This window comes from Spermophilus citellus (assembly GCF_964194105.1).
Source record: "Spermophilus citellus genome assembly, chromosome: 4".
Classification (NCBI taxonomy): domain Eukaryota; kingdom Metazoa; phylum Chordata; class Mammalia; order Rodentia; family Sciuridae; genus Spermophilus; species Spermophilus citellus.
The window spans coordinates 137,898,900-137,925,373 of NC_138185.1; the positions used below are offsets into that span (position 1 = coordinate 137,898,900).

At 41.7% G+C, this 26,474-nt stretch overlaps 1 protein-coding gene across 2 annotated transcripts in view; it reads left to right on the forward strand.

Moving 5' to 3' along the window:
* Nucleotides 1-18,061, forward strand: part of INO80 (INO80 complex ATPase subunit) — a 137,550-nt gene extending 119,489 nt beyond the window's left edge. Inside the window, exons 30-36 of one of the 2 annotated variants that reach the window (XM_081293621.1) lie at nucleotides 7,690-7,848; nucleotides 8,421-8,523; nucleotides 9,471-9,559; nucleotides 11,118-11,270; nucleotides 11,594-11,756; nucleotides 12,932-13,147; nucleotides 16,440-18,061. In XM_081293621.1, the coding sequence (XP_081149747.1) occupies nucleotides 7,690-7,848; nucleotides 8,421-8,523; nucleotides 9,471-9,559; nucleotides 11,118-11,270; nucleotides 11,594-11,756; nucleotides 12,932-13,147; nucleotides 16,440-16,657 (1,101 nt within the window). In that variant the 3' untranslated portion in view covers nucleotides 16,658-18,061. Of the gene's footprint in view, nucleotides 1-7,689; nucleotides 7,849-8,420; nucleotides 8,524-9,470; nucleotides 9,560-11,114; nucleotides 11,271-11,593; nucleotides 11,757-12,931; nucleotides 13,148-16,439 lie in introns of both variants that reach the window. The other variant, XM_081293620.1, reaches the window with a different exon arrangement.
* Nucleotides 18,062-26,474: the final 8,413 nt, after the last annotated feature.

The following is a 26,474-nucleotide window of genomic DNA, read 5'->3' on the forward strand; positions in this document are numbered from 1 at the left end:
GCCTAATTTCCAGACTACTTTCCCTTCTAAAATTTATGTTCCAGAAATAAATGATTGACTTTTGTTTTTTTGTTTTTAATACACCATGCCATTTCACACTATTGGGTTAACTGTTCCCTCAGCATAGATTGTCCTGTGAGCCACCTCTTTCTTCTGGTAAACTTATTTGCCTATCAAAACCCCATTCAGGTGTCACATTCCTTTCCAGTTCCCTCCCCTACTCAAGTTAATCACATTATATTGTAATTAATTATTTTACATAATGAATTTAGATCTCATCAGTAGAAGGAAGTCTTATTTCTAGTGCATGAAATCATTCGTTCAACAGATGTTTAATGAGCATCATTCAAGGGCCTGGCATTGTTTTAGGCAGTAGGATTCAGCATGCAACACAATGAAGTTCCATTCCTGTCCTCATAATTATTAAAAATTATATTTCTAGTAAAGGTAGGGGATAAGATGAACAAAATTTAAAGAACTATTTAATATGAATGTTACAAAGAGACATATAGCAAATAAGGAGTGGCAGAGTGATCAGGGTTGCTGTTTTATGTGGGTGGTAAAGCCTCTCTGATACTGTGATATTTGAGCCAAGATTTGAAGAAAGCAAGGACATGAGCCAAGTGTCTATCTGACAAGAGCATTCCAAGCTGAGGCGATAAGTGCAAAGCCCTGGGGTGAGAACATGCTTGGCATAATCAAGCAATAGCCAGAAGCCCAGAGTAGGTAGGCAGAATCAATGAGGGAAGACTGGTAAGAGGTATGTGTCACAGAAGCAGAGCATGCAAGGCTAAGTAAGCCATAGGAAATGGAGAATTTGGAAGAATTTGACAGATGAGTAACATGGTCTAGCTTGGGTTTTGTATGTTTGTTATTGAGATAAATTGAGATAAATTCTCATTGTGTCTCCAGGCCAGCCTCAAACTCCCAGGCTCAAGCGATTCTCTGACCTCAGCATCCCAAGTGCTAGGACTATAGCCACACACTACCATGTTCACCTTAGCTTGGGTTTCACATATGCCCCTCTGGCTTCTGTTGGGGGTCAGTACAAAACACTGAGAAAGGTAGAAGCAAGAAAATTGGGAATATCAGACATTAAGTGAAATGTTGCCCAGGCAGCAGGGTTTGGAATTCAGGAGAAAGATTGTGACTAAATATGTATTTTGGAATCAGTCATAGGTAATATTTAAGACTGAGGCTATGTGGGATCACCTGGGGAGGTCTAACATTTGTATTTCCCTTCCTGTCTTGCCTGTCTTAGGTTTGGCTATGCTTTCTTAAGAAATAGTTCCTCTTGTTGTTTTGTTTACTTGAATGGTCAAAATGATAAGCAGGTTTGCAGAGTGGCCTATATTATGCTTGCAAGGTTCACATAATTTGTCCTGTGGAGGTAAGGACCTCCTGCCACAAAGAACCAAAGTACTAGGCCTCTAACCCATAGCAAAAGGAATAAAAGTTAATTCCTTTTCCATCTGAGGGCTAGAGAGAGACTCTGAATTCCAAAATAATTTGATCTGGGGGAGGCTTGTGATTCTCTTGTAAATTAGAAGCTCCTGGAATATTCCTTAGAGATATGGGACAGCAAGATTGAAATTAATTTTTTTTGTGTGAACTCAAGTTTTGCTGTGTGTGTGTGTGTGTGTATGTGTGTGTGTTAGAGAACAATAGTTTTAGCTGTTTGTCTGGCATTTTCCTTTGCTTCAAGATTTATTTAGCTCTGAGAGATCCCTAGAACCATTTATGGACAAGGAAGAGGTTAGTCAGCCTAAAATGTCAGGAAAAACTTAATGTCTTATGATTGAGAGCCCATAGGTGAGCATGTATTCTATCTGGCCCACTTGTTTAGTAAATATGTTTTTAGCATGGGGATATCTTTGCATTTAATTCTGTTTAGTGAGGGTTGTTATGATAAATTCCCTTGTTTTTGTTTCTATTAGACCTGTCTCACATGCTTACATATAATGAGAACGAGTAGCAAGATGACAAGGCATATGTCCAATGGGTCAACTTATAGCCCTCCCAAGGGACTAAACTTTCACACATTCTCTTGGGAGAAAAGCGCCACCCTCCAAATATTGGTCCAGCTTTTTCCAATTGTTCTATAGAAATTTTCCTGTTTTCCATTTCACTCTCTCATCTCCTGGAACTCCCTCTCATCCACCTGTATTATAGCTGGGCCTTACACCACATCTCTACTCTCCCTTCCCTCCCCCATGCCTGCCTGGCTTGGGTTTTACAACTTCATGAAAGTGTTGACTATTCATATATTTCCACTTAGTCATTGCTAGGCCATGCATTGTAGCTTTAATCTTTTAAAGATTAATCTGTAGCTTTTAATCTTTTCTAGGTATGTCTGTTGTTCTAGTCCTGTAATTATTAGTTGTTTTTCTCTAGTGTGTCTCACTGAACTCACTAAACCTGATTATAAAATACAGGTGTTATCTCTGTCCTACTGTGGTACAGTGTCTCCATCATTCCCCCAGTTCACATGGGTGATCCAGCATTCATTGGTTGTCAAATTAGATAAACATCTGTTTTGGTTTTTTCATTCTTTGTGTATGTGTTGAGGGTTGGTGCTGGGATTGAACACTTGTCTCATTCTCTTATTCTTCTGTGTGTGTGTGTGTGTGTGTGTGTACACTTACTGGGACTTGAAACCAAGGACACTTTACCACTGATCTACATTCCCAGGCATTTTATTTTTATTTGTTTTTTTTTTTTGTTTGTTTGTTTGTTTAATTTTGAGACAGACTAAGTTTCCTAGGAGCTTTGCTAAATTACTAAGGCTGGCCTCTAACTTGTGATCCTCCTACCTCAGCCTCCCAAGTTGCTGGCATTCTAGCCATGCACCATTGTGCCTGACCTTATTCTTATGTTAACCTGTTTATGAACTTTTACATACTTTATTATTCTTTTTCCCCTTTGTATTTTTTCTTTCATTCCCTTCTTTTCTTTCTGTACTAGAGATCAAACCTAGAAGCACTCTATCTCTGAACCCACAGTCCCAGCTCTTTTGAGATAGAGTGTTGCTGAGTTGCCCAGGCTGGCCTCAAACTTCCTGCCTTATCCTTCTAAGTAGCTGGGATTACTGGTGTGTGCAACCACACCTGGCTTTCCCTGTTTATTTTTCAAAAAATCCCTGTTTTTAATTCTTTTTTTTTCCCCCTAATCCCTCATTTCTTTTAATCCATTTAAAGGATATATAGCCACTAAATTTGGGGTTTTTTTCAAGGCTAAATTGTTAATTTATCTTTTTTGGCTTTAATCTTCTTATTGTTTGTGATCCCAAAAGAACCCAAGTTAAATCAAGGATTTGGTTGCCATTGAAATTTATAGGGGAAAATTGTAAGTATTAAGTAAGATGATTCATGATATAAGCCTCTTCATTTTGAATGTACATGGAACCATTCCCCAGGCTTAGACATCATCTCAAGGTACAATCTTTGAGTATGATGTCAGCCCTCAATTGCTATATGTGTATCATTTTATTTTTATTTTTTTTCATTAGAGCATTTTAGTTATACATAATAGTTGGGTTTATCCCGACAAACTCATACATGCATGGAATTCCATTGCAATTTATGATTCCTCCTCCTTTTCCCTGCACCTTTTCTCTCAGATCTCATTCCTCTCTCCCATTCTCCTTTGTGTACTTCATTCGATTTCCTTTCACTTGTCTATTTACTTTTATTTGATAGGTTCTTTCTACCTATGCATAAAGGTGAAGTTTCCTGTAGTATATTTATATATACACATAACATGGTTTTATTTAAGAATTCATTTTGCATTGCCTCTCCTTACCCTGTATGTATCATTTTAGGTATATTGGTTTCTAGAGTTTTGTATGTCTTACTTGAAACTCCAAAATATGTCTTATGGTAATATGGTAATGCTGTGACAAGCATTGTGTATTTGCAAATCAGGTTTATGGACACTGCATTAATAATAATAAGCTTTTATAATACCTTTTTTCTTTTGAAACTGAATTGCCAAGGCTGGGCTTGAATTTATAATCCTCTTGCCTCAGCCTCCCCCGAGTTGCTGGAATTACAGGGTATGCACCACTTCACCTGGCTTACAATGATATGTGTGTGTGTATGTTTTGATAGATGGACAGAATGCATTTATTTGTTTATTATGTGGTACTAAGGATCAAACCAGTGCCTCACACATACTAGGCAGGTGCTCTGCCACTGAACTACAGCCCCAGCCCCTATAGTGACTTTTTCTTTGAGAGTTTGTAGTTTTCTCCCCAAGGATTCTAAACTATGCTAAAAAATGAAGGATAATGCCACACAAAAGCCAGACCAAAAGGACACCATAAGAAAGAGCAAGAGCCAGATATGGTGGTACACAGCTAATAATCCCAGCAATTTTTTAAGACCAACTATGTCTTAAAAAAATAAGAAAGGGGGCTGGGCTCAGCAGTAGAGCCCTCACCTAGCTCATGCAAGACCCTGGGTTCAATCCCCAGCATCACCTAAAAATAAAATAAAGATATTATATCCACCTACAACTAAAAAATAAATATTTAAAAAAAAATAAGAAAGGGCTGGGATTGTAGCTCAGTAGCAAAGGGTACCTGGGTTTAGTCCCCAGTACCCCCCCATACACACACACACACAAAAAAAATTTTTTTAATAATTGAACATCCGTGGAAGATAGTAATTAAGTGGGAACTTATACCAAGGTGGTAAGCAACATGAAGTACTGTGCTAGTGTTGAAGGCGACTGTTTGGTCAAACCCCAGCTCAGCCACTTGCTGTTGTCTCAGTCCAGTATCTCTTCCTTTTTAGTAAGATGGAGGCTATTCACAGGATTGTTGCAAGAATTCAGATAGATATGTATATACCCTAGCATCATACTCAGTAAAAAGAAAGAGTTCTTATTCTCTCTCATGCTGTCCTCTTGGTCTGGCTTTTTTGTGGCATTATCCTTCATTTTTTAGCATAGTTTAGAATCCTTGGGGAGAAAACTGTGAACTCCCAGACAAAGAAAAAGTCACTGTAGGGGCTGGGGCTAGAGCTCAGTGGTGGAGCGCTTGCCTAGTATGTGTGAGGCACTGGGTTCTATCCTTAGCACCACACAATAAATTCAGCTCAGCAGAATTTAGCCTTTATTATTTCTAATAGATATTTAGAGGAATTAGGAATAGGAAAAAGAGACATCATTATTATAGGTGACAGAAATTAAGGAGGCCTTCTTAGAAATGTTAAAGCTAGAACTATAAAGATAAAAGGACCAATGAAGAAAAGTAGAGGAAGCCAGGCACGGTGGCACACAAGTGTTATCCCAATGGCTCAGGAAGCTGAGTCAGGAGGATCATGAGTTCAAAAGCCAGCCTCAGCAACCTAGCAAGGCCTTAAACAATTTAGTAAGACCCTGTCTCTAAATAAAATATTAAGGGCTGGGGATGTGGCTCAAGCGGTAGCGCGCTCGCCTGGAATGCGTGTGGCCCGGGTTCGATCCTCAGCACCACATACCAACAAAGATGTTGTGTCCGCCGAGAACTAAAAAAAAAAATAAATTAAAAAAAATAAATAAATAAATAAAATATTAAAAGAGCTGGGGATGTGGCTCAGTGGTTAAGCACCCCTCATTTAATCCTTGGTACCAAAACAAACAAAAAAAAAATCATGAGGGGAATTTTATTCCTGCCAGACTCCTAAATCATACAGAGCTTAGAGTGCAATTGGGAAGGCAGAATTGCCAATAGATCATTTTGTCCCTATGTAAAACACCACAGAGAAAGCCAAGGAGGAAGCAATGATGAAAGCTGAAGAGAAGATGCTTAAGGGGAATGTTTGGAGAAAATCCCAGGATCGGGATCTCACACACACACACACACACACACACACACACACACACACCTGCCAAAAAAAAAAAAGTAGAGGGATTCTAGGTTAGAGAAACAACTTGGGCAAAAAGAGGGGCAAACAAATACAAATAAGGAACTCATCTAATTAAAGGGAAGAGACATATTGTATTGGGGAAAAATATACAAATAGGATACGAAGTTAATTCAGTATCAGGGCTCAGTTTGAATTTGGTTTTTTACCACTTAACTGATAGAAGGGGTCGTCTGTAGTGGAACCCACAGTAGACCGAAGAAGACAGAAAATGAGATCTAGGAAGCCCATTGATAGAACACAGCACTATCCAGAAGAAGGCAGTGAGGGCCCAGCTCAGGATGGTGACAGTGTGATTGTAGAAAGCACAACTTCATTTCTGAAGAAGCACTGACTAGATTTGGTGACAAAAGAGATGATGAGGACATATTGAACTGGGGATTCTTTTAGAATGTCCACATGTGGGATGGTAGTAGACTCAATAGCTAAAGACTAGCAGTCTAGATTTTAGAATCACTTAGTGTTATGTTTTGTTATTTGCTTATTTGTTTTTCAACAAACTAAAAATAACTTCCGGGGATTCCTTGAAACACTCTATTCTATCCTTGAACTTAATGTAACAGGAAATGATCCTATGATGAGAACCCAAGAATGCACTGAAAGCCATGCCTGTCCCTTTCCAAGGTAGCCCCAGTGCTTAAGAGAAAGCAGAAGTCTTTCTCATCTCGTACATCAAGCCCATCACTTACTTAGCCTGTGCAGTCTTGAAATTCTCTAATTTCTCTGCACTGCAGTCTCCTCATCTGTAAAATGGAGGGTCGAGGGTCGTTTTGCGGGGGGGGGGGGGGGGGGGGAGTTGTTTTTTATGAGAGTGTGTGCTTGGGATTGAACCCAGGTCCTTGTGCTTGCTTAGTATGGGCTCTAGCACTGAGCCACAACCCCAGCCCTAAAATAGAGGTTTTAATAGTACCCAAGGTATGGAGATTGCGAGGTGAGTTAATACACTTGAAAAATTGCTGCGTTAAGGATTAGTAAGTACTAAATGTTAACATAAATGTTAATTAACAGTGTTATGTTAGCTACTGCTATAATTGAGTGTGTGTGCGCATGAGCGCGTGAGCGCATATTTGTGTTTATATTTTTTTTTTTTTTTGTCAGTACTTGAAATTAAACCCAGGGCCTCATGGCATGCTAGGCAAATACTCTGCCAGTAACTACTATCCCTTTTTTTCCTTTCCTTCCCTTTTTTTTTTTTTTTAAAGAAAGTGTCTTGATTCCTTTTCTAGGCTGACCTTACACTCCTGGGCTCAAGCAATGCTTCTACCTCAGCTTCTTAAGTGCTGAGACTATAGGGGTACCACAACACTTGGCTTGGTTTTTCTGTTTTGTTTTCAGTACTGGGATTGAATCCAGGGTGCTCTGCCACTAAGCTACATCCCCAGCCAACTGCCTTTTTATTTAATCCTGTTTTGTTTTATTTTATTTTAAAGATAGGGTCTTACTAAGTTACCTAGGCTGGCTTTGAACCTGCTATCCTCCTGCCTCAGTCTTCTGAGTCACTGGGATTACAGGCATGCACCACCATGCCCAGCTTATTCTATTCCTTCTTTTGAAATGAAAACTGTGCAAAGGCCAGGAGCATGTCTCTTGCCCAGAGCAAATGAAGGAATGGCTTGGTTTTCTGAGACAGTATGTCTTTTCATTCTAGTATAGAAAGAAGCTTGACCCTGCTGATGCTAATCCATTACAAACAATATGAGTGACTGGGTTGCCCCCAGAGTTTCTGGTCCTGCCTTGAGAATGCTTTAGTCTTTGCTATATTCTCATCTTGCCTGTGTAGGTAATATTCTATGACAGTGACTGGAACCCCACTGTAGACCAGCAGGCCATGGATAGGGCCCACCGCTTGGGGCAGACAAAGCAGGTTACAGTATATCGGCTCATCTGTAAAGGCACAATTGAGGAACGCATTCTGCAGAGAGCCAAGGAGAAGAGTGAGGTAAGCACAAGGGAAAAGGATGGTTGTCCTGGTGGAAAGAATACGAAGTCAGCAACACTGACTGGATTAAGACTGTTTGAGACTGTTGCCTTTCATTGGATATGAAGAAACAAATTTCTTCAAAATCAGAACTTGTACAGTAGCAGTCTCAGCTGCTGCTCATGTGCATACTGACACTAAAAGGACCTTCATGACTAACACCCTGTCACCTTCAGAAGAAGGAATGACATTTTTGAGCTTGCTTCCTGGCATTCTAACTTAGCTACCTCTGACTTGCATTCCAAATCTGCTAGTTTCCAAGGGAATAATTTGTTTTGTTTTGTGTTTCCATCCTGATTCAGTATTATTAGGTTTTCTACTTTCGAATTAATAGTCCCAAGCAAAGAAATTTTTATTATTCTTTCTGTTGGGCAAATAATCTGGAGGAGCAAACAAGGAGGTGAACAAGAAAGAAATAGGGAAACCAGAGCCCTCATCTGAGGAGCAGGTTGAGAAAGACATTTCTTTCTTTCTCGATATTTGCTGTTTAGTAATGGATTCCTGGAGGTGATGTTTTGATTTGCTTTATGTAGATTCAGCGGATGGTGATTTCAGGTGGGAACTTCAAACCAGATACCTTGAAACCGAAAGAGGTGGTTAGTCTTCTTCTAGATGATGAAGAGTTGGAGAAGAAACGTACGTACTCTAACCACTTTGTGCCCTCTCCTCTCCAGTCCCACACATCTGAAAATGGGAGGAGCACTTGCATGTATTCCAGGGCTAGACAAAACCAGAGGCCATATTGGGGAGGAATATTTTTATATTAATACTTCTTATTAATTTCCAAACACAGATGTTTGTGAAATAAAGGGCAAAATTTGTATATACTTTAAAAGCAAATATACTTAAAATATACTTTTAGCTTGCACAAGGAAGGTTCTGCCCAACTCCTCAGAAATAATGAATTTACTCTTCTGCCCAGAAAATGTTTTTATAGGGAAGGAAGAAGCACACTGCTATAATCATTCAAATTTCTCTCCCCTGTGTTTCTAGCTTTTGAGAACATTGGGTTTTAGATTTATCCTGTGAGTTTCTTAGGGCTTTCATAGGACCCCATTAGAAAATAAGCTCACATTTGGCAGCACCTTCTAAAAACCTTTTGTTGTAATGCAGATATTTAAATACTAAGGAGAATGGGAGTGAGGACACAGACAAGGAAACTTTTATAATACTTGTGGTACATTCAAGCGTGGTGGCACATGCCTATAATTCCAGCAACTCAGGTGGCTGAGGCAGGAGATCGCAAGTTCAAGTCAGCAACTTAACATGACCCTGTCTCAAAATAAAAATGAAAAGGGAGGGTCAGGGGAATGTAGCTCACTGGTAAGAGTCCCCTAGGTTCAATCCCAGTACTGAAAAAAATAATAAGTGTAATAATGGTTTGAACCCAAAATCTGTTGAGATTCACAAATTCTTCAGTTAGAAAACTACCAGTTATCTGCCTTAAATAGATTAAAGTCATATTTTGAAACATAAGTATCAGATGGGGCCTCCTTAATTTTCAGAGAATAAGGATTATGATTGCCACAGTTACTTTATCTGGTGTTTTGTTTGTTTTGGTTTGATTTGGTTTCTCTTGGTAGTGAGACTGCGGCAGGAAGAAAAACGGCAACAGGAGGAAACCAACCGAGTGAAGGAACGCAAGCGCAAGCGGGAAAAGTATGCAGAGAAGGTATCTCCACCCTGGGGTATTGGTAGGGGCCAGGCAGGTTGTGACTCTTGGTCATTGGTTGGTATCCAGCTCTAGCTGTGATTTATACCAGTTCCATGATATTTGATCAAGAGAAACAGCGTTGGTAGGTAGGGCTGTACTCAATCTCAAAGACCCACTTTGTTGATGGCCACAGTTTGATTATAGAAACTACTTTTCACTGCTAAATGTGGGTGAAATTGATGTTACACACATATATTATTAGATTTCATAGGATTTTAAGAAAGGGCCTTGTGTCTCTTTAGCCATAAAGCTTTGATGGTTAGCAACTTAGGATCTTGTCTATATTACATTATCATCTTCCTGTAGATGTGCTAGCTTTCCTGTTACAGAATTCATGTCCTTGATTGGACCTACTCTAGGCCAAACTCTTTTTAGCCTAAAGGATGCCCCTGGTACTTACTTCATTTACAAAACAGAAAAATCCTGAGAATGAAGAATCCAGATCTGTATAAGACTGACCTGCCATCTCTATTTATTTCCCCAAGCTCTTTTATCTCTCTACCCTCAAATATCTAACCCATTACTTACCACTATTTAAAATACAAATGGCTTTAATATCCAGAAACAATGTCATGAATTAACAGTTTACATCAGGTCATCCCTGCTCAAAGTGTAGAACAGACGATGCCCACTGAAAATATAAACTTTACAGAGACATCATATATTAACCCTACAACAGATGTAAATACAAACACAGTGGTGCAGTGGATTGGTGAGATTCTCAGATGTATCCAAACACATTCTATGATTCCAGATCCCTAATCTGTGACAGAGCCCTGCTCATCTTGATCCTGAACTGCCTAATATTGCTTAGTCACTCAAGAGCTTACATGAAATTGAGGAGATAATGATAAAAGCAACCCAAAAATAAAGTTTTAAAAACATATATAGGAGCTATAACTCAGTGGTAGAGTTCATGTTTAGCATATGTGAGACCATGCATTCAGTTGTCAGTACCAGAAAAAAACTCTGTGTGTGTGTGTCTGTGTAAAACACTGTTCTTCCCTTTTGTGAGAGTGCATTCATTCTATAATTGCTGCTGCTTAGATATATCAGAGGCATCCTTTGCCCACTTATTGGTTCAGGGTAGTTGGCCTACCTTTAAACTGTTTTGGGGAGGGGGGTGGGGGGTTGTTTCTCATTGGTAGAATACATACTTTGTATGTGTGAGGCTCTAGATTCAATCCCCAGAGCCTAAAAAAACAGCCCTGTATTTCAGGACTAAAATACACATAAGCTTTTAAAGTATCCCTTTTCTCCTTCCTTAAGAGTTTTTAATTCCCTAAAAATATAGTAATAGAAGAGCCTGGGTATAGTTGGTTAGCAAAGCCTTTTTGCCTCACATGTGCAAGGCCCTGGACTTGATCACCAGTGCTTCAAAAAAAGAAAAAAAAAATGACAATTTTATGAAAAATAAAAAGAGGTTTGGTCATAATTTTCTTCCCTAATCCCACTTCTCTCTTGGGGTATATCTTTATGGTTTTTCCATATAGCCTAATCTTTGTGTTTTCAGAAGAAAAAAGAAGATGAGTTGGATGGGAAAAGGAGAAAAGAGGGTGTGAACCTGGTGATACCGTTTGTTCCTTCGGCTGATAACTCTAACCTCTCTGCTGACGGGGACGACTCCTTCATTAGTGTGGATTCAGCTATGCCCAGCCCTTTCAGTGAGGTGAGGCTCCTTGATGCCTTCATCACAGCAGTGGAACTGCATCCTGACCTTGTACCAGGGACACATTGCTAGGCATCCTTTGCTTCTGGAGTCTTCCTGACTCACGGAAGGGGGTTGCACATGGGATTCATAAGGAGAAAAGCAAATGTGGACAGGCTGGCTACTCAGAAGCAAGGCAGGGGGATCTGAACCTCAACAGTGAACCTTTCCAGGCAGGAAAGAGAAATATGGGCAAGTCCTGTAAAGCGTGTTCTCGCTTGGGTGCCAGTGCTGTGGGCTGTGGGCACTAAGAGTAGTAGTGATCTCAACTCTTCTACTTCTAGATCTCCATCAGCAGTGAGCTGCACACAGGCTCCATTCCCCCTGACGAGAGCAGCAGTGACATGCTAGTCATTGTGGATGACCCAGCCTCCTCAGCCCCTCAGTCTCGAGCCACCAACTCTCCTGCTTCCATAACAGGTTCCTCTGTCTCAGACACCGTGAATGGTGAGTGTTGCTGGTGTCCCAGATGGTCAGAGCTGTTTCACTACCTCGCAGAAAGCATTAGTTTGGTAATGGGTGGAGGTCCTGATTCGTTGTACAAAAAGGGAATTTTCATTCTTTAAAGAGTTAAAAGGGGCTGGGGTTGGGGCTGGGGATGTGGCTCAAGCGGTAGTGCGCTCGCCTGGCATGCGTGCGGCCCGGGTTCGATCCTCAGCACCACATACCAACAAAGATGTTGTGTCCGCCGAGAACTAAAAAAACAAATATTAAAAAAAGGGGGGGGGGGGCTGGGGTTGTGGCTCAGTGGTAGAGCGTTTGCCTAGCATGTGTAAGGCACTGGGTTTGATTTTCAGCACTACATATATATAAATAAAGGTCCATCAATAACTAATATTTTTTAAAAAAGAGTAAAGGGGAGCAAAAAGATTTTATGATCTTATTTTTTCAATAAGCTTATCAAGTGAACGGAGGAAAGAGGTTTAGCAAGGCTTGGTGGTGCAAACCTATAATTCTAGCAACTCGGGAGGCAGAATCGTAAATTAGCAAGTTAGTGAGACCTTATCTCAAGAATGAAAAAAAGACCAGGCACAGTGCCCCTGAGTTCAATTCCCAGTACCAAAAAGAGAATGAAAAAAGGACCCTGTGTTTAATTAGAAGGAAGGAAGTAGGGAGGGAGGGAGAAAGGAGAGAAGGTTTAGAGAAAGCAAAGTAAGAACTTCATAAAGACTTGAAATTTATTTTCTAGTTATTTCCATCTTTTGTAGTTCACTTATTTTTGCTACTTTTTAGTCAAAGTTAGCTTGTCTGGGCATTTCTTGCTTGTCATGTGGGGCCCACTATTGCTGTTTTTTTTTTTTTTAAGAGAACTCTAAATCTAAAACCTAAAAGTAGCGCTCAAGGGCTGGGGCTATAGCTCATGGTAGAGTACTTGCCTAGCATGTGTAAGGCTCTGGGTTTGATCCCAGCACCATCAAAACCAAAAAGGAAAGAAAAGAAAGCAAGGCTTGAGTTAAAACTTGGTGGTAGAGGGCTTGCCCACCTGGGCAACATGCCAAGACCCGTTTCACAATGAAAAAGAAGAAAAACACCCTGAGAACAAGCTTTCTGTTGGGGGAGAATCATGTTAACATTTTAATGATGTTCATTTTGTCCCCCTTCTTCGCCATTTGTTCCCACAGGAATTTCCATTCAGGAAATGCCAGCTGCAGGTCGTGGTCACTCAGCTCGAAGCCGAGGCCGCCCCAAAGGTTCAGGAAGCACAGCCAAAGGAGCAGGGAAAGGCCGAAGCCGGAAGTCCACAGCAGGCAGTGCCGCTGCAATGGCAGGAGCCAAAGCAGGAGCTGCAGCAGCCTCCGCAGCTGCCTATGCTGCATACGGGTACAATGTGTCTAAAGGTGCGGAAGTCAGGGGTGGCTACAGACTGTCAAGAGGCAGTCTGGAAGTCTGTTTTTTGCTGTTGTTGTTCAAATTAGTTACACGTGACAGTAGAATGCATTTTGTCAGATCATATATAAATGGAGTATAACTTCTCATTCTTCTGGTTGTATATGATATAGAATTACACCAGTCGTATAATCATATATCCACATAGGATAATAATGTTCTATTCATTCTACTATCCTTCCTACACCTATACCCACTCCCTCCTTTCACTTCTTTCTGCCTAATCCAAAGTAACTATTCTTCCCCAACCCCCTCCCCTATTATTGTGAATTAGCATCAGCATATCAGAGAAAGCATTTAGTCTTTGGTTTTGGGGGATTGGCGTATTCCACTTAGCATGATATTCTCTAGTTCCATCCATTTACCAGCAAAATGTCAAAATTCCATTCTTTAAGGCTGAGTAACATTCCATTGTATAAATACACTACATTTTATTTATCCATTCATCTATTGAAGGGCACTTAGGTTAGTTCCATAGTTCAGCTATTATGAATTGAGTTGCTATAAACATTGATGTGGCTGTGTCACTGCAGTATGCTAATTTTAAGTCCTTTGGGTATAAATCAAGGAGTGGGATAACTGAGTCAAATGGTAGTTCCATTTCAAGTTTTCTGAGGAATCTCTATAGTGCTTTCCATAGTAGTTGCACCAATTTGCACTCCCACCAACAGTGTATGAGCATACCTTTTTCCCCACATCCTTACCAGCATCTGTTGTTGCTTGTATTCTTGATGACTGCCATTCTGATTGGAATGAGATGAAATCTCAGTGTAGTTTTGATTTGCATTTCTCTAATTGCTAGAGATGTTGAACATTTTTTCATATATATGTTGATGGTTATATTTCTTCTGTGAAGTGCCTGTTCAATTCTTTAGCCCATTTATTGATTGGGTTTTTTTAGTGTTAAGTTTTTTGAGTTCTTTATATATCTGGAATACTACCAGGGAGAAATGTAGCATGCCTCCAGACCAGAAGCTTCCTTCCCAGAGCACAGACTCAGATTTCGCTTCTTTGCATTGAGCAGTCTTGACTCTTACCTTGCCCTTCTTATTTGATACAGTGCCACCTTTGAATTAGAAATAGCTGTGAAAAGAGAGCTGAGTTATGAACTACACTGCTTTAAACATCCACAAGCTTTCCTGCTTGAGAGTTTTGTGTTTTTTTTTTTTTTTAATTCCTAGATATTTTTCCCCCTAATGCCCACATTTTTAATATTCAGGCTAACAAAAGTTAATAACATTAATCCAGCAATGTGATCTATCACCTTAGGTATTAAGCACATGTTATGTGCATAAGAATATAAAATGTGAACCTTGCTCTTGAGTGTAATAGAAGTGAGAAGGGGAGTATGTTTAATAGCAATAGAAGGCAATATACAGATAAATGAAAAAAAAGAGAAGGCTTATTTGTGGTTGTAGATCAGGATGGGAGGAACCATGAAGCTGCTGATAAGGATTCTAGACTGTAATTCAAAAAGGAGATGGATAAGGAAAGATTTGGACAGACAAAAAAGAATTGGCAAAAACCAACATGCTTTGGGAGCCACCAAGCTGGTCAGTTGGACCAAAGAGGACCAGAGAAAGTCAAGGTTGGAAGCAAGTTCTGATGGGCAAGAGCTTAGCAGGTATACGTAAGCAACTACAGACAGTTTGTGAAGAGAAATGGCTGTTGTGACTGAGCCAAGAGGAATAATTGTTCTGTGGAATGCTAGACATCCAGATATGGTGAGAAGGGGAGAATTCATTCATAGAACTCTGTCCCCATTTAAAACACTAGGTTAGCATTAGCTCATAGAATTATTGTAGCAAATAAAATCATTCTTGGATAGAAAGTGTTTGGCCAGTAGTAAATGTTCTAAATATTAGTTTACCTCCCTACTGCAGAAATCTCAGTTTTCATTTATTAATTCATTCAGAAAATATGATGTCCAATAGTGAAGGCTGCCATGACAGCGTCTCATCCATGGATAGGACAGAGCATGCTGCTCATCAGGTTTTCTTTTGGAAACCTGAACTAAAGGAAGGATGCAGAAGGCAGAGGGATAGTATAGCACAAGATAAATCAAGAATACTAGCTAGACATAATGGTACATACCTGTAATTCCAGCTACTCAAGAAGCAGAAGTAGAAGGATTACAAGTTCAAGGCCAGTCTGGGCAACTTAGCAAAACCGTGTCTCAAAATAAAATTTTAAAAAGGGTTGGAGATGTAGCTCAGTGGTAGAGCATTTGCTTAGTATGTGTGAGGCCCTGAGCTCAATCCCCACTACTAAGTTGGGGGCGGGGGGGGGGGAATACAGTGCTTGTTAAACTGGGGATGGAAAGCAAGGGGAGGAACTAGTTAGAAGTTACCTGCAGTTCCCCTGTGGATGAACCTGTCTGTCCACCAAGCACTTAGAATTCATTTTTAGAAAAGTAAAATGGTACATAAGAAACATTGAAGAATCGTTGTATCAGATGAAAGTTGATTTAGCCTGGCAGCAAGCCATCAACAAAAATGAGGGATTTCACCTGGGTTCTTGGAGTGTAGGAGTGGTCATAGCCAATGTCAGGAAAATGGACACACAAGATAAGAGAGTGGACAGGCTTATGCCCTCAGGCCAAACTTATGGGGAGTAGAGAAAGAATATGCATGAAATCGAGAAGGAATCAGGTAATCTCAAGTGGTGTCAAAAGAGAAGACAGGACTGGGTATGGTGATGCAATCCCAGTAATTTGGAAGGCTGAAGCAAGAAGATTGCAAGTTCGAAGCTAGCCTCAGCAACTTAACAAGGCTCTAGGTAACATAGGGAGACCCTGTCTCAAAAAAAATTTAAAGGGACTGGGGCTGGGGATGTGGTTTAGTGGTTAAGCACTCCTGGTTCAATCCTTAGGTCTCCCCCCACCAAAAAAAAGAAAAGAGAGAGAAGGTAGAAAAATGCATTAGTGCTTAGTAAGTTATAATTCTTGCTCATCCTGCAGCCCTGGCATCCCCAATTATATGTGTGCTCTGTCCAGAGTCCCAAGAGGGCATTTTACTCTCAGTAAGATAATGTAGTGAGTGCTGGTTTGATGTCATTTTCTTTTCAAAACTAATCCCTCTTACTGAAAAGATAGTTGACAGGAAGAGCAAGCAAAAATGTCAGGAATAGGGTGGCAGGGAAGGATTCCCCACCCCTGTCCTCCAGCCCAGATTCTGGTAACCAACATCACAGGTTCACACTTAACTGGTGCTTACAAATCATTCTCTTTCTCCATCCCCACAGGAATCTCTGCCAGCAGTCCTCTGCAGACATCCCTTGTCAGGCCTGCTGGTCTTGCTGACTTTGGACCTTCAAGAGCCTCTTCTCCCTTGAGTTCCCCTTTGAGCAAAGGAAATAATGTTCCTGGGACTCCCAAGAGCCTCCACTTGACCAGCAGCCTAGCCTCAGACTCTATGGTCCGGAAACAGGGCAAAGGCACCATCCCCTCTGGAGGACGGTAACCATCTGGGCCCTCCAGCTTCCTTCAACCAAACCAGGGGCTAGAGTCCTGGCCTGCAGATGGACTTTGGATGGCTTGCCCAGTGCAGCATCTTATATCCCAAGTCAGAGGGTAGAGAGGACAAGTTGCAGCAAGGGAAAGACAGGTGGTTAGTGTGAGCACTTTCATCACCTATTTCCAAAGGAGTGTTCTGGGGTAGCCTATAGGAAGAGGGCCCAAGGACAGGGTCAGCCCCACAACATCCCCAATGAACTCTGTGGCCAAGTCTTAAACCTTCTACTGGGGAAGGCCTGACATAGACACTCTTTAGATGCTCAGGCATGCTGTCTCCAGCCCCATTCCACCCTTCAGCTCTGACCATGTCCCTTACAAAGGCTCTGCAGGTGCTGTGAAGAGCCTTCCATGGTGGAGACTTCGTATAAGGTTGTGATTTCCTGGAGGACTAGGAAGGGATAAAATTGTGTACCTGGTGTCCACAATCTTTGGACAGCTCCTCAGGCCTACAAACTCTATTTGCCACTGTGTCATTATTGAAGAGAGAGCAGTATGTGCCAGAGAATGTGGTGGCTTATAAGGATGACAAAAGGCCAAAGGAAGCAGACCCACAGGCAGTTGTTTTTCCAGCATTTCCTCCCCTGTCCTGCATGGTTCACACCAGGGAACCTTCAGGTCCCACCAGCAACAGTAGCAGCAACTCCCACCCCAGGGACTCCCAGAAGCCAGTAAAGAGACCAGGAGCCACCTCAATCAGCAGGACATCCTCACTGCCCCTCTTACAGATGCCCCTGTGCCCATCCTGAATGCACAGTCTCCCCACCCTTGCCCTTCAGCCCCTGCTTGGCTGTATGCACTGTCTGTATTGCACTGAGAAAGGAAGGGGCAACAGGAATGAGGTAGAGAGGGTGGAGGAGGAGGAAAGCTCAGCACCAACCCTCCCATCCCCAACCCAACCAGCCTGAGCTTGCTGGCCTCCAAGAGAGGCAAGGGGGTGGTATCTGACGGAAGGGGTTCCCACTTGCCCACCACCTGAAGTCCCTGGTGGAGCAGGTGCTTCCAGTTGGGCCAGCCTCTAATTTGCACACCTGAAAATCGCGGAATTGAGTTTAGATAGATTGATTTTTAAAACTTTTTTTTTTTTTTTTTTTCTTGGAGTAGGGGTTCTAGGGGAATCATTTAATTTAAATCATTAAGATTCCCCTGACCAAACCCAGACTCCTGTGTACAGATGCTATTTAGAGGGAATCAGAAAAATGCCAAGCCTTTTTTCTCTTTGAATGTGCTGTCTATTTTTATAACTGAACTTGTACATATGTATAAAGAGAGACACTTCTTCCTTTTACTAACTGGATTAAAAAAATCTTAAATAAAATGGAGTGAGATAATTTTATGTAAATCAAGGTGTCTGTGGTCTTTTTAGCTGCTGCTTTGGGGGACAAACTAAGGCCCTTGTGGGATGTGGCAGAATAAAGAGAAGGTGGAGCCCTATTGTCTTTCTGGGATCAGAGGACAGGGTTAACGGAACAAGGAGTGCACTGTGGGTGTTTCCTCAGTAGCAGTCTTTATTGGACTTGGGATTTTGCCTCCAGCCATCAGAAAACCCACTTCAATCTAATGTATGAAATATGATATGTCAAGAGCTTTGTAATGTTGTGAACAACCAATTAAAAAAAAAAAAAAAAAAGAAAGAAAAGAAAGAAGGCTTGACCAAGTCCCTGGCATGTAGCAGCCAAGGGCCTGGGGATGTGGGACTCTTTGTGACTCTGGACCTAGGTATAGACAGCTTGGTCCATTACATAGTGATAATTGTACTACTGATAGTGTCTCCAAGTTAGCTTTACTTTCAAGAATTATGACGGAAAACAGTAAAATGTGTTCCTAGGAATTCGAGAGAGATCCAGGCTATGAAAACGTTACTCAGTGATCAGCTGAGAAAAGAGCAGTTGCTCCTAGCCTAGGCTGACATTCAGTGATTCTATGATTGAACTAAAACACTAATGTGTTCTTGCTTCACCTTTGAGTAGGGCTCATACTGTTCCCATGTTAGCTGGCTGTGTGTCCTCCCTAGCATTGGCTTACTCTGCATGCTTTAATCAGGGTGGGCAGTCTCCTGGACAGCTGCTGCTCACCTCCTAGTCACGAGGATCAGCCTTTCTTCATTATGTGGTTCTCAGGTAGCACTAGCAGATACTCCAGATCTTGTTTTTCTTGACGGTAAGCATACCCAAGGCTTTATACAGTACAAACCAGCATCAGTTTCCTAATTTACCATGCCTTGTGGCTGTCACCACTGTGGCTGCTATGATCTAGAGAGTTAATAGAGCCCACTAGGATGGGTTCTCTCATTTTCATCTCAGCAAGGCCTCTGGTGTATTCCTACAAAAACCTCGCCAAGGTTAGCAGCAGCACCTCCCTGGGGATCTGACAGCTCTTGAGGACCTAAAGCAGCTTCATGCATATGCGATTAAGCCATTCCTCTTCTGAAATGGTTGTGAAGTTTTTATATTTTATTTTGTCTGCAGGTATGTTCACTCATAGTCTTCTGTCGGCAGACTTTTATAATACTTGTTCAACCACTTCAATCTAGTCACTGAAGACAGGTAATATATTGTATTGAGGCAAACTTGCAGCCTTAATGTTCTCCTCACCTGTCCCTCCCTTACCTGAGGATAGAGGAATGGGACTTTTTTTTTTTTTGTACCAGGGATTGAACTCAGGGGCACTTAAACACTAAGCCACATTCCCAGTCCCCACGCTTTAAAAAAAAAAAAAAAAAGTTGTTGATGGACCTTTATTATTATTATTTTTTTATTATTTATATGCAGTGCTGAGAATCAAACTCAGTGCCTCACATATGCTGGGTAAGGGCTGTACCACTGAGCCACACCCCCAGCCCCCCAGCTATTTTTCTTTAATTTTTCAGTGAAATAAGCTTTATTACATCAAATAATAAATATATACAAAGATGCAAACAGTTTTAGTCATTTTCTTCCAGATGTTTTGATCAACTGGCAGTAAACACAAAACTGAAATCTATAAACAGTCTTAGTATAAAAATTTTCAAGGTTCTTGTTAGATTTCATAGGTTGCTCTTTCTTGTATGTTTGTAACTTGTACACTCTTAAATTGACTTCAAAGCACTAAGAGTCATGCAAATCCTCAAGCAAAAAAGAAGTGCCAGGGAGCTGTGGCTCAGTGGTAGAGCGGTTGCCTAGCATGTGTGAGGCACTGGGTTTGATCCTCAGCACTGCACATAAACAAATGAATAAAATAAAGGTCCATCAATATCTTTAAAAAAAAGTGCTGGGGCTGGGGTTGTAGCTCAGTGGTAGAGCATGTGCCTCACTCGCGTGAGGCCCTGGGTTTATTCTTCAGCATCACGTAAAAATAAATAAATAAAAATAAAGATTATTGTGTCCATCTACAACAACAACAAAATATATATATAGAGAGAGAAGAAGTGCCATTAAGCAGAATCTACTGTATGGCACATGGGACCAGCTAAGTGAAGCAGGTGGTCAAGATGCATTAAAACAAAGTCCTTGGGATCAAATGAACTTATGAAATGAAAGAATAATTTGGGTGACAAAGTATTCAAAACAATTAAAAGGAGACAATTATCTTGGAGCCGAACAACAATTTGCTGTAAAATAACACCCCAGCCCTTTTTTATATTTTATTTAGAGATGGTCTTGCTGGGTTACTGAGGCTGGCTTTGAACTCAAAATCCTCCTGCCTCAGTCTCCTGAGCCACCGGGATTACAGGTATGAACCACCATGCCCAGCTCTGAATTTTTAAATAAAGGCTTCAAACTCATTAATAACTTGTTCATTTCCCCAGCTGTCCACTTCCAGGATGTGTCAGTCTTCCACATGAGCAGCAGCTCAACTCAACAGAAATTTTTTTCTTGAACACTGAAAAAATGCTAGGGAGAGCTCCAGCCTGGCTGAAAGAAGTACCCTCAGTAGAATCAGAAATCTAGTACTGGGTTTGGGATGTGACTCAGCAGTAGAGCACTCACCTCGCACGTGCGAGATCCTGGGTTCGGTCCTCAGCACCATATAAAAATAAATAAGTGAAATAAAAGTATTGTGTCCAACTACAACTAAAAAATAAATGTAAAAAAAAATCTAGTACAACATAAAGGCCTGGGTTGGATCAGTCCCTTTTGCCAGGGTCACCTTGCTATGTTAGCCAAGTTAGTGTATCTTTTAAGATTGTGGTTCTGGCCTGGGGATGTGGCTCAAGCGGTAGCGCGCTCCCCTGGCATGCGTGCAGCCCAGGTTCAATCCTCAGCACCACATACAAACAAAGATGTTATGTCCACCGAAAACTAAAAATAAATAAATAAATATTTTAAAAATTCTCTGTCTGGGCACAGTGGTTCATGCCTATAATCACAGTTGCTCTGGAGACTGAAGCATGAAGCAAAAGGATTACTTTTATTTATTTATTTTTGGGGGGTACTGGGAAATGATCATAGGGGTCCTTAACCACTGAGCCACATCCCCAGCCCTTTTTTTTTTAAATATATTTTACTTTGAGACAGGGCTCACTAAGTTGCTTAGAGCCCCGCCAAGTTGTTGAGGCTGGCTTTAAACTTATGATCCTCCTAAGCCACTGGAATTAAAGGTATGTGCCACTGCACCCAGCAGAAGGATCACAAGTTCAAAGTCAGCCTCAACTGCAGGTGTGGGTGTAGCTCAATGGTACAGCACTTGTCTAACATACACAAAGAAGCCCTGGGTTTAATCCCAAGTTCAAAAAAATTACACAGTCACCCTTGGAAATCAAGGGTCTAAACTGGACTAACTATGGCCCAGTACCCCCCTCCCCCCCAAAAAATGATAATCCTTTTGCTTCAGTCTCCAGAGCAACTGTGATTATAGGTATGAACCACTGTGCCCGGCCAGACCCACTAACACCTTTGTGTAGGAGTTTATCTAAGCTTCCAGGACTCTGGGTACTGGCTCCTAAACTGACTTAGGCCTGAGAGGTTGGGCTAGGCTGCAGGTGGGCAGAACAAACTGAGCAATGGATTTAGTGTGTTCTGCAAAGGCTTACCTTTGTGCCAGCAGGTATGTTCCATTCATAGTCTTGTTGGCTTTCAAGTGCAGTCCATATGCCCTCATCTCTGTGTCCCTCACAGTAGACCACCTGGCCCTTAGAAGCAGATCTTGGTTTCCTTAAATGCACAATCAGGAGCTCAGACTAGATTAGTAGGTTTTAGCTGTCTAGTGGATTTTAAAGAGTCTCACATGTGCTTCCAGGGCTGGTACAAACCCACTCCCTATCCCATTGGAACACAGCCGCTGTTTCTACATGCTGTAAAGCAAAGTAAACTTGAAATATCACTTGTAAGGTGATATTTCTCAAACTTCATATGTATATGAATTACCTTGGGGTCTTCTTTAAATTGCAAGTTCTGCTTCTGTCTTCAGTGACGCCTAAGACTGAATTTCTAACAAGATCCCAGATGACGGCTGTTCTGCCAATCAGAATAAACTCTCATCATTGTTTGTCCAACCTTAGACAGGAGGCCCTTAGGTGCTGGGGATCAATCCCAGGGCCTTGTGCATGTTAGATAAGCACTGTACTACTGAGCTACATCTCTAGTCCTTTTTTAAAATAAATCTATTACTCACTTATTTATTTAAATTACCCTGGCTGGCCTCAAATTTGTAATCCTCCCAAGTTGGGAGTCTAGGTGTGTACCACCATGCCCAGAGAAAGTGCAACTCTGCCTTTTCTATTACTCAGTTGACCTGATGACCAAATAAATAAATAAATAAAGCCCTAGCATTTTTAGGAAAAAACAGTCCTGTATGTATTTTCTCAGGTTATTTTGTTTTGTTTTTATTTTAAAACTGTCAGTTCATTTACTTTCTCCAGTGAGGTCCTCTTCTTGGATTTCACCTCCACTAGATATGCAAGAAGATTTCTAATTTACTGCTGCCACTCTCCTGTGAGCCCTTTACCAAGATGCAACCTGTCTCACTAGAGGGTGTATGTTTCCTGGACTGTCTCCTATACAATGTGTCCTTTTATGGGGACTGCCAGACTTCTTCGGGGTCAGTCAACTTTCTCAGCTAATTCCTGAGCTCTTCTCAGGAACATGGAGAGATTTGACTGCCTTCCATGCTTCTCTGAGATTGCTAGGGAGTGGCAAAACCCGCAATCTGGGACACTGCATAATTAGTGCTGGTTGCCCAATCCAGCCATCTTCATGATGCACCTTCAAATCATTTAGATGTACAGGGCAGGTTCTATTCTAAAGACAGAGCCTCTGGCTGTGCCAAGATACTTGCTCTAAGGTAGCAAATGGTGCTAAGAAAGGCATCTGACTGGGGGAGAGCCCCCTGCCCAGAGGTCCCTGAAGACTCAAGTGGCAAGAACTTGGACTATTTTGGACCTCCCTCATGAGAATGGCTCACCCATTTGCCACTGTCTGGGGAAACAGCCCCAGGAGCAGGCTATAGAAATGCCAATCCTAAATGACAGTCCCCAAGACTAGGTGTCAGAATGGTGGAAGGTAGAAGGAAAGGGAGGAGGGAAGGTGTGTCTGAGGTCCACTTCCTGGTGGTTGAGGAACCTTGAGGAAACTGGATGCCTTGCTTATTACCAACCCATGACCTCTCCTGTGTCCCTTTACTTCTTTGCTTCATGTCCTGAGGCTTGGCTGGCTTCCTTATCCTTAACCACCAATTTCCCCTCCCTCATGGCAAGCTGCTGGGAATGGACTTCTCTCCTAGCTGCTGCCTCAAAGGAGCATCTTGCTGCGTGTGTGTGTGTGTGTGTGTGTGTGTGTGTGTGTGTGTGTATACACATGCCTCGTGCATATAAGGTAAGCACTCTACCACTGAGCTACAGCCCCTTTTTATTTTGAGTCAGGGTCTTGTTAATTTGCCCAGGCTGGCCTCAAATTTGTGATCCTTCTGCCTCAGTGCTCATAGTAGCTGGGATTACAGGTGTATACCACCATGCCCAGCTAATTTAAGGGTTTCCTTGCTTATCAAAACAAGGAACCAGCTGAGCTCAATGGTTCATGCCTGTAATCCTAGTGGCTCAGAAGGCTGAGGCAGTAAGATCACAAGTTCAAAGCCACCCTCAGCAACTTAGTGTGACCCTGTCTCAAAATAAAACATAAGGGCTGGGGATGTGGCTCAAGTGGTAGTGCGCTCGCCTGGCATGCGTGCGGCCCGGGTTCGATTCTCAGCACCACATACAAACAAAGATGTTGTTGTGCCCGCCGAAAACTAAAAAAAAAATAAAGATTAAAAAAATTCTCTCTCTCTCTCTCTCTCTCTCTCTCTCACTCTCACTCTTAAAAAAAATTTAAAAAATAAAACATAAAAAGGACTGGGGATGTGGCTCAGTGGTTAAACACCCCTGGGTTCTATCTCTGGAACCAAAAAACAAACAAAAACAAGGATACCAAGTAAAAACAATATTGGACAGGGGAAGTTAGAAAGTTTACATATTTCACATTTCTCACAGAATCCCTGGTCCACAGTTCCTGGTACCTTGGGTGAAAGAATTAGGCTTTCTTTTATTTTTATTTATTTTTATTTTTGTTTTTTTAGTTGTTGATGGACCTTTATTTTATTCATTTATTATATGTGGTGCTAAGAATTGAACCCAGTGCCTCATACATGCTAGGCAAGTGCTCTACCACCGAGCCACAACCCCAGCCCAAGAAGTATTCTTTATGAATGTGATACTCCCCAATTCTTACCTGAACTCCTAGGGAGCTACCAAATTTCTTCCAAAAGCCGGTAGGGGTTGGGAATGTGCTGTTGTGATTGCTCTCAAGACCTATGCCTCTGCTCTCCTACCTCTCGGGATTTCTTTGTCCTGAGACCCAAAGCTCAGAAATGAATGCCTAAGGGCTGGGATTGTGGCTCAGTGGTTGAATGCTCGCCTAGCGCGGGCGGGACCCGGGCTCAATCCTCAGCACCACATAAAAATAAAGGCATTGTGTTGTGTCCATCTACACCAAACAAAAAAATATTTTTAAAAAATGAATGCCTGGCCAGGTACAGTGGCACCTGTAATCCCAGTTACTTGGGAGGCTGCAACAGGAAGATCACAAGTTCAAGGCCAACCTCAGCAATTTACATACTCAGCAACTTAGCAAGAACTATCTCAAAAAATAAAAAGGACTAGGGATATAATACAGTGGTAAAGTGCTCCTGGGTTTAATCCCCAATACCAAAAGTAAAAAAGACCCAGAGTGGCTGCCCCAGCCTGACCTCATCAAGGGCTGGGGCAGCTACCCTGGTCTAACTTGGATGGGAGATTGGGCTTCAGTAACCTCAAGGGAAGAGAGAAACCAAATCAGAGCACAGGAGTTCAACCTGGCAGCCTTTGGGGAGTTTTCTAAACTCCCCCAGCCCAACTCATGATCTCCAAGAACTGTTCTCTAGAGAAATAGCCAGAAGCAGCTCAGGCTCCTGTGGTATAGATGTAGTCTGTACCCCCAAGGGTTCATATGGTAGAAGTTTGACCCTCAGTGTTGTGATATTGGGAGGTGATAGTGCCTTCAACAAGTAGAGCCTAGTGGGAGGTGGTTAGGTAGTTGCAGGCACTGCCCCTGGAAGAGATGATGATAGTTCCTCTGGGTCCCTGATTTGTTCCCAGAAGAGTGAATATTATAAAAATTTACTGGTTCTAAAGATTGAACCCTGGGTGCTTGTGTTTTTGTTTGTTTTTTGTTTGTGTTTTGTTTAGTTGTTGTTTTTAATTTTTTATATTTATTTTTTAGTTTTAGTTGGACACAATACCTTTATTTTATTTATTTTATGTTGTGCTGAGAATCGAACTCAGGTCCTCGCTAGGCACCTGCACTACAGCTGAGCCACATTCCCAGCTCCTGTTGTTTTTAATTTTGAGACAGTTTCACTAAGTGGCTCAAGGCCTTGTTAAATTGCTAGGATTGGCCTCCAATTTATGATCCTCCTGCCTCAGCCTCCTGAGTTGTTGAAATTACAGGTGTGAGCCATCATACCCAGTGAGTAAATTGTTTTAAAAGAGCAAACCAGACCCCTGACTCTCTCTCTGGCCTCCTACATCACATGTGACCACTCTTGCACAAACTCTAATGATACTATCCACTGTGAAACCCTCACCAGAGATTGAATTGTTGGAGCTGCTTAGTCTTTGACTTTGAGCCTCCCTAACTGTGAGTTAAATTAGACTCTTTTTATAGGGGCTGGGGTTCTGGCTCAGAGGTAGAGCACTTGCCTAGCATGCATGAGGCACTGGGTTGGAACCTCAGCACCATATAAAAATAAAATAAAAAGATATTGTGTCCATCTATAATTAAAAAATAAATATTTAAAAAAATAAGACTCTTTTTATAAGGTTCCGCGCCTCAGGTATTTTGTGACGGAGATGGAAAATGGACTAATACAGAACACTTGACCCATTCCCCCAGCACAGAGTACAAACCCGGAATCGTGGACTCATCCTGCAGCAGTTCAGACTGCCAGAAAAGAGAGGGGCTCCCCTCTTATTTCCCAGGTGAGAGGTCCTGGAAGACCCTGGGTGACACTTATACCTTGCACCCCTGAAGAGATGGTGCTGTTTGCGTGAGGATATGAGGAGGCCGTGGAGAGGAGAAGAGGTCCAATCCATGGACCATACAGTTCAGCTTTTGCAGTCTTGCTTTGCTTTCAAACTCAATGGGATTTGGAAAAGATAGTGTATAATACTTATCCAAAATTTTTTTTTGAACAGTTAAGAAGAAAATTGGGGAGAGATTGACATTGTAATCTGTTTAAGTACCTAATCTTGGTAGATTCCCTCTTAGGGATTTTAT